At 35.3% G+C, this 15,377-nt stretch overlaps 1 protein-coding gene across 1 annotated transcript in view; it reads left to right on the top strand.

The window, feature by feature from the left end:
* The window catches only part of VPS54 (VPS54 subunit of GARP complex), a 72,976-nt gene that overhangs the window by 52,301 nt on the left and 5,298 nt on the right, over positions 1–15,377 (top strand). Inside the window, exons 13-21 of the mRNA XM_043985037.1 lie at positions 3,372–3,501; positions 4,481–4,662; positions 5,224–5,336; positions 6,673–6,730; positions 8,514–8,619; positions 9,401–9,488; positions 10,409–10,530; positions 10,643–10,723; positions 13,784–13,891. Coding sequence (XP_043840972.1) covers positions 3,372–3,501; positions 4,481–4,662; positions 5,224–5,336; positions 6,673–6,730; positions 8,514–8,619; positions 9,401–9,488; positions 10,409–10,530; positions 10,643–10,723; positions 13,784–13,891 — 988 coding nt within the window. The remainder of the gene's footprint in view (positions 1–3,371; positions 3,502–4,480; positions 4,663–5,223; positions 5,337–6,672; positions 6,731–8,513; positions 8,620–9,400; positions 9,489–10,408; positions 10,531–10,642; positions 10,724–13,783; positions 13,892–15,377) is intronic.

The raw sequence follows: 15,377 nt of genomic DNA on the forward strand, positions 1-15,377 counted from the left end.
AAAACTAATGCTATCAAATTATGGCCCTTAATCTACTTCTATAGAAATTAGAATGTGATCTAGTTGCCTGTCATAAGTGAGATTGCCACCAAAAAGCTCTGCATTCTGTTGTAAGTATATTCCAGAAGAGATAGGAGCTTACAGCTTTTAACTGCATCTCTTCCTTGTTCTCTAATTTGTTCATGATGTAGCCCTTTAAATTTTATTTTGTTTGTACTGTTTTTAAAAATATTAGGTAATTTATGAGGTGGTTTACAATGTAAATGTATAATTTGTTGTTTTAGTACATTTAATAACCTTTTAAAATACTAATAGGATCAAAGCATGTCCAAAATTTAATGCTGTAAAATGGATAGAAAATGCACAAAGAGATAGATTTCCTCTTGATAGAAGGAAAATTATCCTAACTGCCCTCAAACAAATCAAATCTAAACCTTTCTTCACATGACAATCCTTCAAACACTTAAAACAGTTTTCTTTTTTCCAAGTTACAATATCCTGAATTCTTTCAGATGACCCTTGTTTGATTAGGAATTCCCTCCCCACCCTGTTACCTTAGTCTGGTTACACTGCAGCTTCTCAGCATCCTTAACAGATTGTGCTCAATCAACAGCATTTATTGAGCACCTACTATATGCAAGACAGACACTGAACAAACATGTTTAGCATATGTTAGGTCTATAACTCCTTGTTTGTTAATGAAATATATTTATATCTGTGATAAATCATAACCCTAGGATCTCATTAACTTTTTTAAAAAAATATACTTTTTTTAAATTAATTTTTTTTCCAACTGGAGATCACTTTTTCTACCTCTACCCCTCATTGAGAAAGTAAGAAAAATGAGGGGGCAGCTAGGTGGCACAGTGGATAAAGTACTGGCCCTAGATTCAGGAGGTCCTGAATTCAAATCCAGCCTTAGACACTTGACATTTACATATAGGTCTTGCCATGTTTTTCTGAAACCACCCCCCTCATCATTTCCCTCAGCACATTAGTATTCCATCACAATCATATGCCACAACTTGTTTAGCTATTCCCCAATTAATGCTCCAAAACTTGATTTGAGGTGTTATTTTAAGATTGTTTTTTGAGAGTTAAGCTTGCATTGCTTCTAATTTGCTTTCTTGACCCTGCCTTCTCCATTCCTTTTCTTTTAAGCACATTCAAAAGTACACAAAAAATAACATGCTTGCTGTTCTCCATAGAGAACATTCCATCTCCTGTCTCCATGAGACAGCATAGGCTTTCTCTCATGCCTGGAATACACTTCTTCCCACTCTACCTCTTAGAGTCCTTAGTTTCCAAAATCAGCTCAAGAGCTGCCTCTTTCCAGCAATCTAATCTAATTACTACTCTTTCTGTCATTAGTGCCCATCTGCTAAAGAGGCAGCTAGATGGCACAGTGGGTAAAGCTCCACACCTGGAATGGGAAAGACATGAGTTTTAATCTAGCCTCTGAATTTTACTTAGGTGTATGACCCTGGGCAAGTCACTTAACCTGTCAGAATAATAAAATGATGATAATAATAACAAGCACCTACTATACTGAGTTGTGGCAAGGATCAAAATAATGTTTGTAAAGTGTTTTGTAAAGTACTATATAAATAATAGCTATTATTACCATCATTATCATTATTATCTATTTTATGATTGATTTTCTAAGTATATATTATGTGTATCACTGTCCCACCCCTGAACCTTAGAATGTGAGCTCTTTTGGGGGCAGCTAGGTGATTCATTGGATAGTGTGCTAGCCTTGGAGTCAGGAGGCCTGAGTTTGAATATTGCTTCAGATACTTTTTTTTTTTTTGGTGAGGCAGTTGGGGTTAAGTGACTTGCCCAGGGTTACATAGCTAGTAAGTGTCAAGTGTCTGAGGCCAGATTTGAACTAGGTCCTCCTTACTCCAGGGCCAGTGCTCTATCCACTGCACTACCTGGCTCCCCTGCTTCAGACACTTCTTAACTTTATATCCCTGCACGAGTCACTTGACCCCTCTCAGCCTCAGTTTCCTCATCTGTAAAATGGAGATAATAATAGCACCTGCCTCACAGGGTTGTTGTTGATGATTAAATGAGAAACTTGTAAAGTTTTTTGCAAATCTTAAAATGTTATATAAATGCTAGCTGTTCTTGTTGTTATTATTTCTATGAAGGTAGGAATGCTTTTGTTTTTATCTTTAAGACCAGTACCTTAAACATTATATGGTGCTTCATAAATGCTCATTGAATTCTTTCCTTCTGTATCACATTTTTCTGCCATTTCCTTATTTCCATCTCTTTAGATTTTCCCTCTTTTTTTTCTTACTTCACTTTAATTCAGTTCATCAAACATGTATTAGTATTTCCTATGGGCTCAGCATTGTGCTGGCTGATGGGAATACAAAGATGGAGGGGGGAAAGATCCTTTCTTCCCCAGGCTTACAGTCTTTTAAGAAAAATATGGTGGTTTTGTGAGGGAGGACGCTAGCACCTGGTAGGATCAGGAAAGACTTCACATGGGAGCTGTTTGAGTTGAATCTTAAAGTAAGCAAGAGGTTCTAAAAGGTAGAAGTGAAGGGGGAGTGCATTCTAGAATGGTCACTGCAAACACATGCCTATGGGCACTGGAGTCCAGGGTGTGAGCATCAGCAAAAAGAGGAGTTTGTTTAGACCCGAGTGTGGGAAGGGGAGGAATGTGTGATGAAAAGGAAGAGCAGGTTAGGGGCAGATTGGGAGGGGCTTTAAATTACAAGACAGAGGAGAGAGTTGACCCTCCTATTCTTTAAACCACTTTTAGTGGTGAAAGAGATATGCATTTTATACACATATGGTTTTTTGGGGGGCTATAAGAAAACCATGTACATAATGCAATTCCTCTTGCTCTCTGTGCTTCCTAAAACTGAGATCCTTGGTTCTTTTTAACTTTGGGTGTTGGTTTTTCTGCTGTCTTCTGGAGCAAAGCATTAGAGAAATAATATGAATTCAGGGCCTAGTATTCTTGAGCTTGTGCTCTTTTGCCTATATCACATGAATTTCTTGTTTGATTATTGGGTCATAACAAAGGCCTCCATCCCGTCTTTGTTCGTACTTCCCTAGTCTGAAATCCAGAGGTTCCCTCCTCCCTCTCCTTTCATAATGAAAATAGGTTTTCTGCTATGGCTTTCAAATACAATTGAAGTTCATTCTGTAAAGCCTTGAAGTAGAGATGTTCAGTCTCACTTACATCATTCACATACTCTCTGAGCACATGAAAGAGCCATTTCATCACAAATAGTATTTTACATACTGTGTAGTACAGACCTCTTATTTGATTGTTAAAACATTTCTTTATTCTTTTTCAGAATGTGTTTGATGTACCTTACTTACGAATAATCTTATGTTCTTTTCAGGGTCAGTGAGGACATGAAGTTGACTGACTTAGAGCTGGGGAAGCTGGCAAATAGCATCCAAGAGTTGCTGTATAATGCTTCAGATATATGCCATGATCGGTCGGTCAAATTTCTTATGGCAAGAGCCAAGGTTAGCTAACTTGACTGAGCTTCAGAGTTTCAAAACAAAACAAAACATAAAGCACTAAATAAATAAATACAAATTATCATCAGATTTATCTATTTTATAGATATATGGGAATTTTAGTTCATGGAATAAAAAAAAAGTCCAGAATAGTCCAAAAAAACAAAATGTAAAGCTTTGGGCAATTATTGATTTTTAAAATGAGTAAAAGTCTTATTTTGAAGTTTTATTGGTTATAATTTAAAATCTCTCAAAACAATTATAAATTATAAAATACTTTTATCTCTTTAATTTTGCCAAATCTTTTTATTAATGAAATTCATGAAACTGGGAAAATACTTAAATTTTTTTACCATGATTGATATGAATTTACTTGCTAATATTTTCAATTTCATATTGTTGATTGTGTATCTGCTGTGGTGTGCTAAACTATGGAGGGGATACAGGTTAGATATAATTGTTCTCCAAGGAACCTGGTAGGAAGGATAACAAGATACAAATCACAGATTGTAAGGTAGGCTGTAAATACTGTTGTAGAGTTATGGAGAAAGTCTTATGGGGGGCTCCAGGGAGGAAGAGACTGCATTTTAGTGGACAAATCTGGAGAAACTTCCTATAGGAAGGCTGAATTTAAAATTAGTCTTGGTAGGATTTCAGAGGGTGGAGAGAGGGATGGAAGAAAAGAGGAAGATAAAGAAGTATTTAGGGGCAGTTTCATTGGAGGGCAAGGAGAAGTGGCAGATAAGGCTAAGTAGATTAGTGACTAGTTGTATGTTTTTAGATTTTGACATCAAACCTTTACGTGTCTAGTTGCCGAAGCAATAATATAGAGAGATGTGATTTATCATTTTGAAACAGACCATTTTAGGGATTTGAGTTTGTAGATTTTATTTGGTTTTCATTTAGTAAGTTTCATAATTGAACCATGACTTGGTGCTTTGCTAACTTTCTGACGGAAGTTTTTTGTGTTACTTTGTAAATTTAGGATGGCTTTCTTGAGAAGTTGAATTCCTCTGAGTTCGTCGCGCTTTCTCGATTAATGGAAACATTTATTTTAGATACTGAACAGATCTGTGGACGAAAAAGCATGTCACTACGTGGGGCTCTTCAGAGTCAAGCTAATAAATTTGTAAATAGGTTTCATGAAGAGAGGAAAACCAAACTCAGGTATTCCCAGTGTTCATTTTAGCTTTTTAATGTTAAAAAAATACTTTTCCTTAAGAAACTATGCTTATCTTTGTAATCGAAAACTTTAATAGCTTGAGCGACATTAGCTTAGCCGATACCGTTTTTAAAAGTAAAGTTAAATTGGAAATAAAAACCACCTCACTGGATTTTCAGTGGGAATATTTAATTATTTCTTCTATGAATGTGATTAAATAGCAGGCAAGAGGAACATTCTTATCTAACCCACATTAAAATCTTGCTTGATACTGGCAGATACTTTATACAAAAAGAAGCAAATTAACTCTGTCATCTCTGCCTGAGTTAGGAGCATATTGGAAATACATCTGTGGAAAGGAGAATTCTCTATTATTACATTGCCCCTCTGAGATTTCATTTCATTGAATTATTTGTTTACTGCCCCCACCCAAGCTTTCTTCGATCCCGTTTGTACCCACTTAGCTTTAATTATATTTTTATCCCAGCAAGAAAGATGTCATCAAAACATTGTCAACTTTCACCTTCCTCTCTCTTGTTTTAACTTTACCTTTAACTTTTAAATAGTCTCCTGTTAGAGAATGAACGGTGGAAGCAAGCTGATGTGCCTGCAGAATTTCAGGATCTTGTTGACTCCATAACAGAGGGGAAGATTGCTTTACCTGAAAAAAAATCTGGAGGTATTTGCAATCTTTTACAAACCTAGTGTTGTGTTTGTCTCCTTCCCATCTCCCCGTATTTTGTATTGTTATTTTTGCAATTTATGGACCCACTGATTGACTGTATATCTGTTGTCTTGGGAAGACCAGTCTACCTGGTTGGATTCAAAGTGATGAATTCTTTCCTACAAGTCTGAGAGACCATCTGCTCAGTTGTGAAGGGAATGTGGTGTGCCTAAGTGGAGAGAACACTAATATTGAGGAAAGTTTATTTGGATATGATGTTTTTAAAACTTCCCCCTACCACTAGGGACCCATCGTATTTTATGAAATTTTTATAGTTCATTGAAGTTCTTGAGACAGTTTATCATGTTGGATATAATTTGCAACTAATGAAGAACCCTCATTACTTTTTTTGGTTTGAATTGAAACCTCTAAAGTAGTACTTGTGAACACAGGAATGGAATTTGTTATGTACTGGAAAGTGAATGACTTCATTTTTTCTTTTTCTGCAGAGGATATATTTTAAAGCTCTTTTCAATCCCTTTCTGAGAGTAGAACTTCTCCCTGTTTCCTGATTCCTCTCTGCAGTATTTGTTTTCTCTTGAGATTACTTACAAAATAGTAGTAAGACCTTTCAGGGATGAAAGGTGGAAGTCTTAGGATTACAATAACATTTACCACTTCTCTAAGGCTTTCTCCCCCCCCCCCCCCATAAAGTAACAGATCTCTCATTGGAAAGCTGTGGTCTGAATTGATTGACTAAAAGATTCAATAAAAGTTTTGTGTTAAGCATATACATTCTCCACAAACTACTACTCTTGTGGCAAGGAGAATGATGCAAGGTTCTTAAGGCTTGGGTCAGTAGAATGCAGCCTCTTTGACAGGTGTTTGGAGTGGGAAAGGCTTTACTGATTGACTCACTGGCTCACACTCACTGCAGACTGATGAATTTTTGTGATCTGATGAAACTGATAACACTGATGAAACAAATGACAGATCCCCTGAAATAATGTTTTTTAATTGGAGCTACTAAATTGCTATATTTAATACCATATGCTGAAAATATAATAGACCTTGTAGATAAATTTGTAGTTTTTGTCCAGAAATTTATGTTTAAATATAACAATGCCTTTTAAATTTTGGAAATTAAGCACTTTGTAATCAGGGAGAAGATGTAACAAATTGAAATGGTAGCTCTGTTTTTTCCAAGGAAGAACACGTTCAGAAATGAATTAGTTTCAATCCTTAAACAGAGTACTTTGCTTAACATTTTTCCCATTTGTTTTAAGTGATTCTGCAATAATTAATGATTTTATTGATGGTTTTGTTTGTTTCTTTTAATTTCTAACTATAGAGGAGAGAAAACCAGCCGACTTCCTGATAGTTGAAGGACAGCCATATGCTGTTGTTGGGTAAGTTTTTACTTTTTGCTTCTGTCATTTTTATCACATTTTAAAAAGCTTCATGAAGTTCATTCCTTTGTGGTAGGAATATTTGGAAGGAAAGTTAAAATTTCTTTAACTTGGAAGATTTTTTTTAACCACCTTTCACATGCCTCTGTCATGATATTTATTCATTTGATATCATTGAATATTTTTCATGCAGATATAGCATTAGTTCTTAAAATAAAATTTTAAATTAAGATTCTAATGTCAGTTCAAATAATGTTTAAGACTTTAAAAAATCTTTGACAATATTTGAATTAAATTATTTTTAGCAAAATAAATATAAAAATACTTATGTGGTAAGTTCTTGATAATACATAACATTTTGAACTTCCCTTTATTTCCAGTCCTTTCCAAATTCAGAATCTACATAGATCCTGATATACCAAAAGTAGAGCCAAAGTATGAGAGGGTTAAGCAGGGTATATATTTGTATTGCATTTGTGTATTTCTATATGCATTTCTGATTTGGTATGTCCCTTAATTCTAAAGCCAAATACATATAATTTTTGGATTGATTTTTAAATTTTTTTGCATATATTTTTATATTGTATAGTCTTTTCCTTCTCCATTAGCACATAAAACTGAATTATCTTAAACATAACAATTGAAATTTTATTTACTCTACAAAAACAGGATGGTTAATGAAGGAAATTTTAATTTTAAAAAACATTTTCTGGACTTAGTACTAAATTTCATTCTTCATTTTGCATCAGTATGGCTTCACTTTCTTTCAAGTAATACTAATTTGATTTCTGGTTATTCCAAGGCTGCTTATCTAGCAATACAAACCTTTTAATTTGGTTTTTGTCTTTTGTTTGTTTGTTTTTTGGGCAGGGCAATGAGGGTTAAGTGACTTGCCCAGGGTCACACAGCTAGTAAGTGTCAAGTGTCTGAGGCCAGATTTGAACTGAGGTCCTCCTGAATCCAGGGACAGTGTTTTATCCACTGTGCCACCTAGCTTTCCAAACCTTTTAATTCTTAATGAGTTAATTAAGACATTGCTTGTTTAGATTAGGAAAATTAGGGGCAGCTAGGTGGCGCAGCAGATAAAGCACCGGCCCTGGATTCAGGAGGACCTGAGTTCAAATCTGGTCTCAGACACTTGACACTTAACTAGCTGTGTGACCCTGGGCAAGTCACTTAACCCTCATTGCTCCGCAAAAAAAAAAAAAAAAAAAAAAGAATAGATTAGGAAAATTAGATCTTTCTATTTCAGTTATCAACAGTATCTTTAATAGTAAATTTTGTGATATGCTAATGTAATTAGCAGCATTATTGTGTAAAGTAAGCATAACAGGTAAATTTTTTCCCCTCTAAAATTTACCTGTATGTTTCCTTCACACAGTATTGCTACTGTACATTAGTGCATCATTATTGTCAGTATTTTCTCCACAGGTGAAGATCACAACATCACCACATGTTAGGAGATATTTTCATTAACTTGCCTAGTAGCTAGCTGTTCCTCTCTGAATTTAGCTAGACTGGGACTCAGAAGATAGACAAAGGAGGTGACCAAGTTGCTGGCACTGGCTAAAGCTTGGACTTTGATGGCTTAATGTAGTTGATTAATATATAATATATAACCTTGGGGATGTTAAAAATTAATAAAGTGACAAGTTGGGAGGGAATATCACTTGTGAACAAATTTATGATCTTTATTGGATTTCTCATTTTATGTGCTAAATTGATTTGATTTTCTTTTTCCAATAAACTTTGCATTTTTTGTTGTCTTTTTTCCCCTTCACAGAACAGTATTGCTATTAATAAGAATTATCCTTGAATATTGCCAGTGTGTAGATAACATCCCATCTGTTACTACTGACATGCTTACTCGTTTGTCAGATTTATTGAAGGTACGTATGATTTTTCACATCAGTGTGGAAAAATTGAACATATTATATGTTAAGCTTTGTACTTACTTTTGTGATCTAATTTGAATTTTTGAGTTCTACGGTAGCATGTCAAGGTAAGGTAAGTTTGTATGATCTTGGTCTTTTGACATTTAAATGTAGCTGAATTACAGAATGTTAAAAAAAAATGATTGCCTTTGGCATCTCATTCATCATTAGTGATTCCTCATCATAAGCTATGTAGCATCTCTTTAATAAGTCTGAAGATTTGTTTATTAGCTGCTGCATGTGATTGAGGCCACCTGAGTTGTTTTCAACAAGGTGGGGCATTTTTAAAAAAGTGATTTTATCGAAATCTGTAAAGTGAATAAAATGAAAATGTGATGTTTTTCTTAAAATGAGCAGTTTTTGGTAAAGTTAAGCCTAAGGTTAAGCCAGATTTCAGTCTGCAAAAAATATTTGCATTATGTGTTCTATTTCTGAAAACAGGACTTTGAGAACAGACTGGTTAAGATTGACTTACGGTTTTGTGAATGCAAACTGAAGCTTGTATTTGAGAGCCTGAGAAGTTATGTAAAAGCCTTGATTATTTTTCTTAGACTGTGAATGTTAAAGTTTCTTCCTCAGAAATATTTTTTTGGGGGTCTAGATGTTTTTGTTTATTTTTGGTTGAAGGATAAGAAGGAAATAAATACTTTATAAAGAGTGTCTTCAGAGGTGGTAAATTAATATCACATGTAGAATGTAATCTGTGCAACATTTTTCCCTCTTTCCTACGCATTAGTATTTCAACTCAAGAAGTTGCCAGTTAGTTCTTGGAGCAGGAGCTTTGCAGATCGTTGGCTTGAAGACAATAACTACAAAAAACTTAGGTATGGATATCTGCATTTTAAAATTGTATTTTCCTATTGTAAAGTTACAGCAGTGTCCCGAAGTTGATTATGTTTTTATTGTACATTGCATTTGTATGACCTCAGCCACAGGCTCTTAAAGTAGTACATGAAGGAAGGATGAAAAACTTTTAGGAGCCATTTACCAAAGGGATATAAATAGAAAAGCAAGACTACCCCTTTCCTCAAGGAAGAAGACAAACACAGGGGAGTTATGGTCTAGGGAATCACTCTGATGGTGAATGTGGTAATCCAGCTGTCAGCTGACATGCCTCTCCCAGGGGCAGTGGTGTTGGCATGTGTACAGCTCTCTGTGTCAGAGGTGGCATGTGAGTGGGCTGGGAGGGAACTAATGAGGAGGCAAGATTGGAGATGGCCCCGGGGAAGATGAGGCCACATGGTCCAAGGGAGGGTTCAGCTTTTCCCAGGCATGGTCAAGGCCACCTTTTTTCATTTATGATTATGATTGAAAACCAAGCAAATGGTATCAAGCAGAGCAATATTGTTAATATTCAGGATGGATTCCTTAGAAGCTGCACTGTTCTGGAAAATACATTAAAAAATAGAGCATGTCTGGAGTGCTTTTGGGTGAAAGGTACTGTCCAATGACAGATGGCAATAGATTGGTCAGTCATGGTATTAGACTGAACGAAATTAGAATTGGACGCTATGGGGAGCATGATTTGTGGAAAGACCCAAAGTACTAAACACTTCATGGCTAGGTGATTTTCTTAAATGCAGGGGAATAGATTATCTTTGGCTCTGCTCTCTTCATTGACAAAATCATCTGGGACTTGTATGTAATTATTATCTTTTTGCATAATAAAAAGTCGCTCAGTTAAAATCTCAGTATAAGCCTTTCATTTTTCCCTCCTTTTGTCCACTCTGCCTGGATCTTACAGCCCTTTCTTCACGCTGCCTCCAGTTAATTGTGCACTACATCCCTGTGATCCGGGCTCATTTTGAAGCTCGCCTGCAGCCTAAGCAGTACAGTATGCTCAGGCAGTTTGATCACATCACTAAGGTAATTTTTCATGTCTTTTCCATTTGTGTTTTATAAAATTCATTTCTTAATGGTGAATGGGTGTGCCTGGGGGTGTAAAACCCAGATTTTTATTTTATTTTTTTTATTACAGGATTACCATGACCACATAGCAGAAATCTCAGCAAAACTTGTAGCCATCATGGACAGCTTATTTGACAAATTGTTATCTAAGGTAATGATGTGTGGAAGTAATCAGACATGTTTAAAGAACAGAATGGCCTTTTAATTTAATGAGGATATTTTGTATATAACTTGGAGATTCATAAGAGAATGTAAACTTTTTGAAGTGGCTATTTTTGGACCTACCAATCCTGGTCACTAATTAGTAGAATGATATTTAGGGAAGTGGGGATAGTCATGCATCTTGGTATCTAGTAAATTGTATTCTTCAGACTTTAAAAAGCATAATAGTATACTCATGTTGCCAAGGTAGGTGCGGTAATACATTAAGAAAAAAATACAGAAAACATCAGGGATTCTATAATTCTTCTTTCATATGGGACTTGACCTTGGTTTAGCTGGAGAAAACACATTCTTTCTTCCAAGAGACAGATTTTAGTGTGAAATCTACCATCCAAGAGTGTCCTAAAGGTGGTACAAGTACCAGGCACTACCACTACTGCTACTTTCCCATACTTGACATGCCATCTTCCATCATCGTGCTTCTTCTTACTACTTGTCTCCCATGCTTGGGGTGTGCTTCCTTCTTCCTTCTTAGAATTCCTATCTTCATGCAAGGATTAAATCAGGTACCATGTCTTACAGGAGGCCTTTTCAGATGCTTTCAGTTGTAAGGTTTTTTCTTCCTGAAATAACTTTTTATTTACTAATCTGCATATCCCTATATACCTTGAGGGCAGGACTTACATCATTTCAGTCTTTGTGTTCAAAGTGCCTAGGATAGTGCTGTACGTACCATAGATAATTAATATTTGTTGAATAGAATTGAGCCATGTCCTTACACCTTTGGTTATTTCCACATAGTCCATTGTTTTTATATTGACATTGTACTCTTTCCCTCTTCTTTCCCTCCTTATTTTTGCCTTCCCAATGTTTCCCTGGATGATTCAGCTCTGCTTTTCATCTCTGCCAAGTTAAGGCATAATGGAGTTTTTCTCCACTTTTCTAATTTCTAATTTCACAGGAAATTTCGTTCTGGGTTATAAAGTAACAATAATAACATGAGAGCATCTAGCATGGCTCAAGTAAGCTTTCTAGCCAATATTTATCATTTTATTTACTTCTTTTTCTTTTTTAATAATAAATTTTTATTGTTACCATTACATCACTAAAATTTCTCCCAATATCCCCCCAAGAGCCTTCCCATAGAACAAATATTTTTTAAAGAAATAAGAGGGGGGGAAAATCAGCATAATTGATCAGTACATCAAAAAAGTCTGATTATATGTACACATTACGTACACATTACCCCATCTATGGAACTTCTACCTTTGTAAAGAAATTACTCCTTTTTAAAAAATAGGACAGATGGGTTAAGTCAGTATGAGTAAATGGATCTATTAAAGAACTATCTCAGTGTTTATGACTTTCCGGATATTCCTATCCCATAATGTTCATTTTACTAGAATATAATAGATATTAGCACTGTACATTTTACTTAAGAATAGTATTAGGTGTGAGTTTGCTAGATTATTTAGTTACTTAGACTCTTGTAAAAATGATTGTTTAATTGAATCTGGGTATATTCCAAATGTGACAAATGTATGTTGACTTAAAAATGATGATTTGGACTCTCTCAGTTTGCTGTCTTCAGTCTTATTGATTGAAAAGCAGAATTTAGGTGTGTAAGGGGCTAAAATTCTAGCTATACTATCTAAAATCTAATGAGTGGTTGCCAATAAATTATAAACTTTAGCAAGAGTTAGACTTTTAAGCATTTATTAAGGAGAATAAGAATTTGATGAAGAGAGAAAGAGGCCTAGATCCATCTATCTATCAAAGGGAGAGTGCATTTAGCTCGACTCTCCACAAGAGTCCAGACGAAAGAGCATGAGAGGGCCAGCCTCGCCCCTTCTTCCTCCCACAAGCAAACGTCACTTCCTGACGCCAAAGAAAAGCCACATGGCTTGCCCTCAGACGCCTTCTTTTCATGGCCCAGCTTTCCTACAGTAAGTCTCCAGCAGGTGGCGTCATTCCAGTCGTTACAGGTGGTAGCAACAAAAAGTCTAGAGCTGGCATTTGCCTTTTGATTACTTGAGGAAAAAGAAATTAAAATGGTGATGTATGTATGTCATATATCAGTGGCTCTCAAGCTTCTTTTGCTCTATGCATGGTATTCTTTGCTATGAGGAATTGTGGCATACTGGACTTAACAGTTGAGTTGGAAACAAGCATTTTTGCTTAATTCTTTAGAAAAGTTCAAGGTATGACTTGTTTTCTGTTTACAATGTAAGGGTAATAGGCAAATTTGGTTTATTTCATGACTGCTATTCTTAGCATTCTATACATTATAGTTTAGAAAGATTTACATAAAACAAAATTATTTAGTAATTTTTCTTTTATCTGTAAATATTCAACTATGAAGTAAAGCAGAGTTTAATTCCAGGCCAGCAAAATAATATTGAATCCAGATCTGAAAATGCAAATATTTTCCTTAGATCCTTTTTTTCCCCTCCTTAAAAAAAAAAAAAGCAGTCTTTTTCAATACTTGGGGCGGGGGGTGGGGGTGCAGCAGGGATATAGGCAGCATTTTAACACATGCACCACATGACATTTGCAACCAGTTATTCTCTGATATAACATAGCATGAGCATATTTATAAATTTTTCAAAATTGGCATAAAGAGAATAAATAGAAATAGAATTGGCTAAGTGATTTCATGTTAGCTATTTCACATAGCTAAGTGCTATGTGAGTTAGGTAATAGTCATATATTACTAATGGTTGGTAATAGCTCATGCTTGAAAATTTGCAGAGTATTTTATATGTATTATATTGTATGAGCCTTACAATATTATCCTTAGATACAATAGGTGCTATTATTCCCATTTTACAGATGAGGAAGACTTGGGCTCAGAGAAGTGACTTGCCCAGGGCCACATGGCTATTATCAGAGGTGGGATTTTAATCCAGGTCTTCCTGACTCTCAATATAGGGCTCTCGCCATCATGCCATAAAACTTTTAGTTAGGGAGCATAAAAATATGTCCAAGCATGGCCCTGAGTAAACTAGTCAAAGCATGTGAACATTTTCTTGTTATCTTCTTTTACCAGTATGAGGTGAAAGCGCCTGTTCCTTCTGCCTGCTTCAGGAATATCTGTAAACAAATGGCAAAAATGCATGAAGCTATATATGAGCTCCTTCCAGAAGAACAAACACAGGTAAGTAAGTCTGCATTCATATGCAGTTGGTTAATGCTTGCAGCATCAAGGTCTCACTGCATGGTCATTTTTGACCCAGTGAAATGTTCAGTTTAAATCTCTGCTTGTTAGTGCTAGGTTGTCCATGATATTTATTTCAGTTAATGTGATGAGTATTAGTTAGCTAAAGATAAAATGTCTAAAGTCAAACTGTGCCTTGATCTGACAGTTTCAGCAATTGTGAAAAGATGTCATATTAGTCTTGGGTTGTATGAGTTATAGATTAAAATTTTTTTAATGAATTTAAAAATCAGAATTGTCAGTTATTGAGAGGCATGATATATTTTCCCAGTATTAGTGGAATCAAATGGAATATGGGAGAATTTGGTATTGATATTTATAGCCTAATTAGCTCAAAATCAGTATGTTTTATTGTTAACAATATATTGCACTAGACCCAAGCCAAGTTGCCCAACTCATTTGTGTAGCCAAATTATTCTTTGACAACTTCTTACTTCCCTCTCTGTATTTTTTCTTACCTCTTGGGACTTACTCCCAGATGGTTGTGTCTTTTATTTGTTTTTTTATATTTATTATTTTTATTTATTCAGTGTTTTTATGCTATGTACTGGATAACATTGTTATGGTAAACCTACTTAGGCTTATTCTTTCCCGAAGATCCCATGCTCACTCTAAAATTATTGCTTCTTTTGTTCTTTTCCCAACCAAAACTTCCATCTCCTCAGTGCCTGGTAATCTCAAGTTAAGGGAAAAATAATATTGATGGAACCTTCCCCAGTGTTCTTTGTTGTTTCTCCTTTTCATTACTCTATTTTCCCTTCGCTGATGCTGTTTCTCCTTTTTTTACATTTTTCTTTTTTATTATGAACTTGATCAACATAAACATTTTCAGTATATGGAGAACAAAATACTACTACTTGTGAAACCATCAACTTCTATTATATAGTTCATTTTTTAAAAGTATATATTAAATTTTTTAAAATAACATGCTCTGTGTGACTATATCTTTCAGAACTTTCATGTCTTTGCCTCCCATAGAACCCTTCTCTTATTAAATAACTAGAATCAAGCAAAGTATACCACCAGTTATAATGCTACTTCCTTTGGTGGTTTTCCTCATGAAAGGGAACTGGCTTTTTAAAAACCTCCTTTATTTCTACAGCATGAATGTGTCTTATTTCCTAAGTGCCCTAGGACTCACAGTGACACACCCCAAATGCCAGGGATCATGGAAAGTAGTCCTTGTAGGGCCCTTCACTGCTTTTCCTTTTCTCATTGGCCTCTCCTGCTTCACACACAAAATCCCTAACTGTTCTGCTGTTCTAGGTCTGCCATGTCCAGTAGAAAAAGTATATTTGTCTCTCTGTACTTTATAAGCATTCTCTTGGCTTCTTAAGGAATGAGACTTAGACCAAAACAAGGTGAAGTCAGATGGTATTAAATTTTTATGACATGTTATCAATCCCAAGGATTCTCCTTAGAGAAA

This window comes from Dromiciops gliroides, chromosome 2 (genome assembly GCF_019393635.1).
Source record: "Dromiciops gliroides isolate mDroGli1 chromosome 2, mDroGli1.pri, whole genome shotgun sequence".
Taxonomy (NCBI): domain Eukaryota; kingdom Metazoa; phylum Chordata; class Mammalia; order Microbiotheria; family Microbiotheriidae; genus Dromiciops; species Dromiciops gliroides.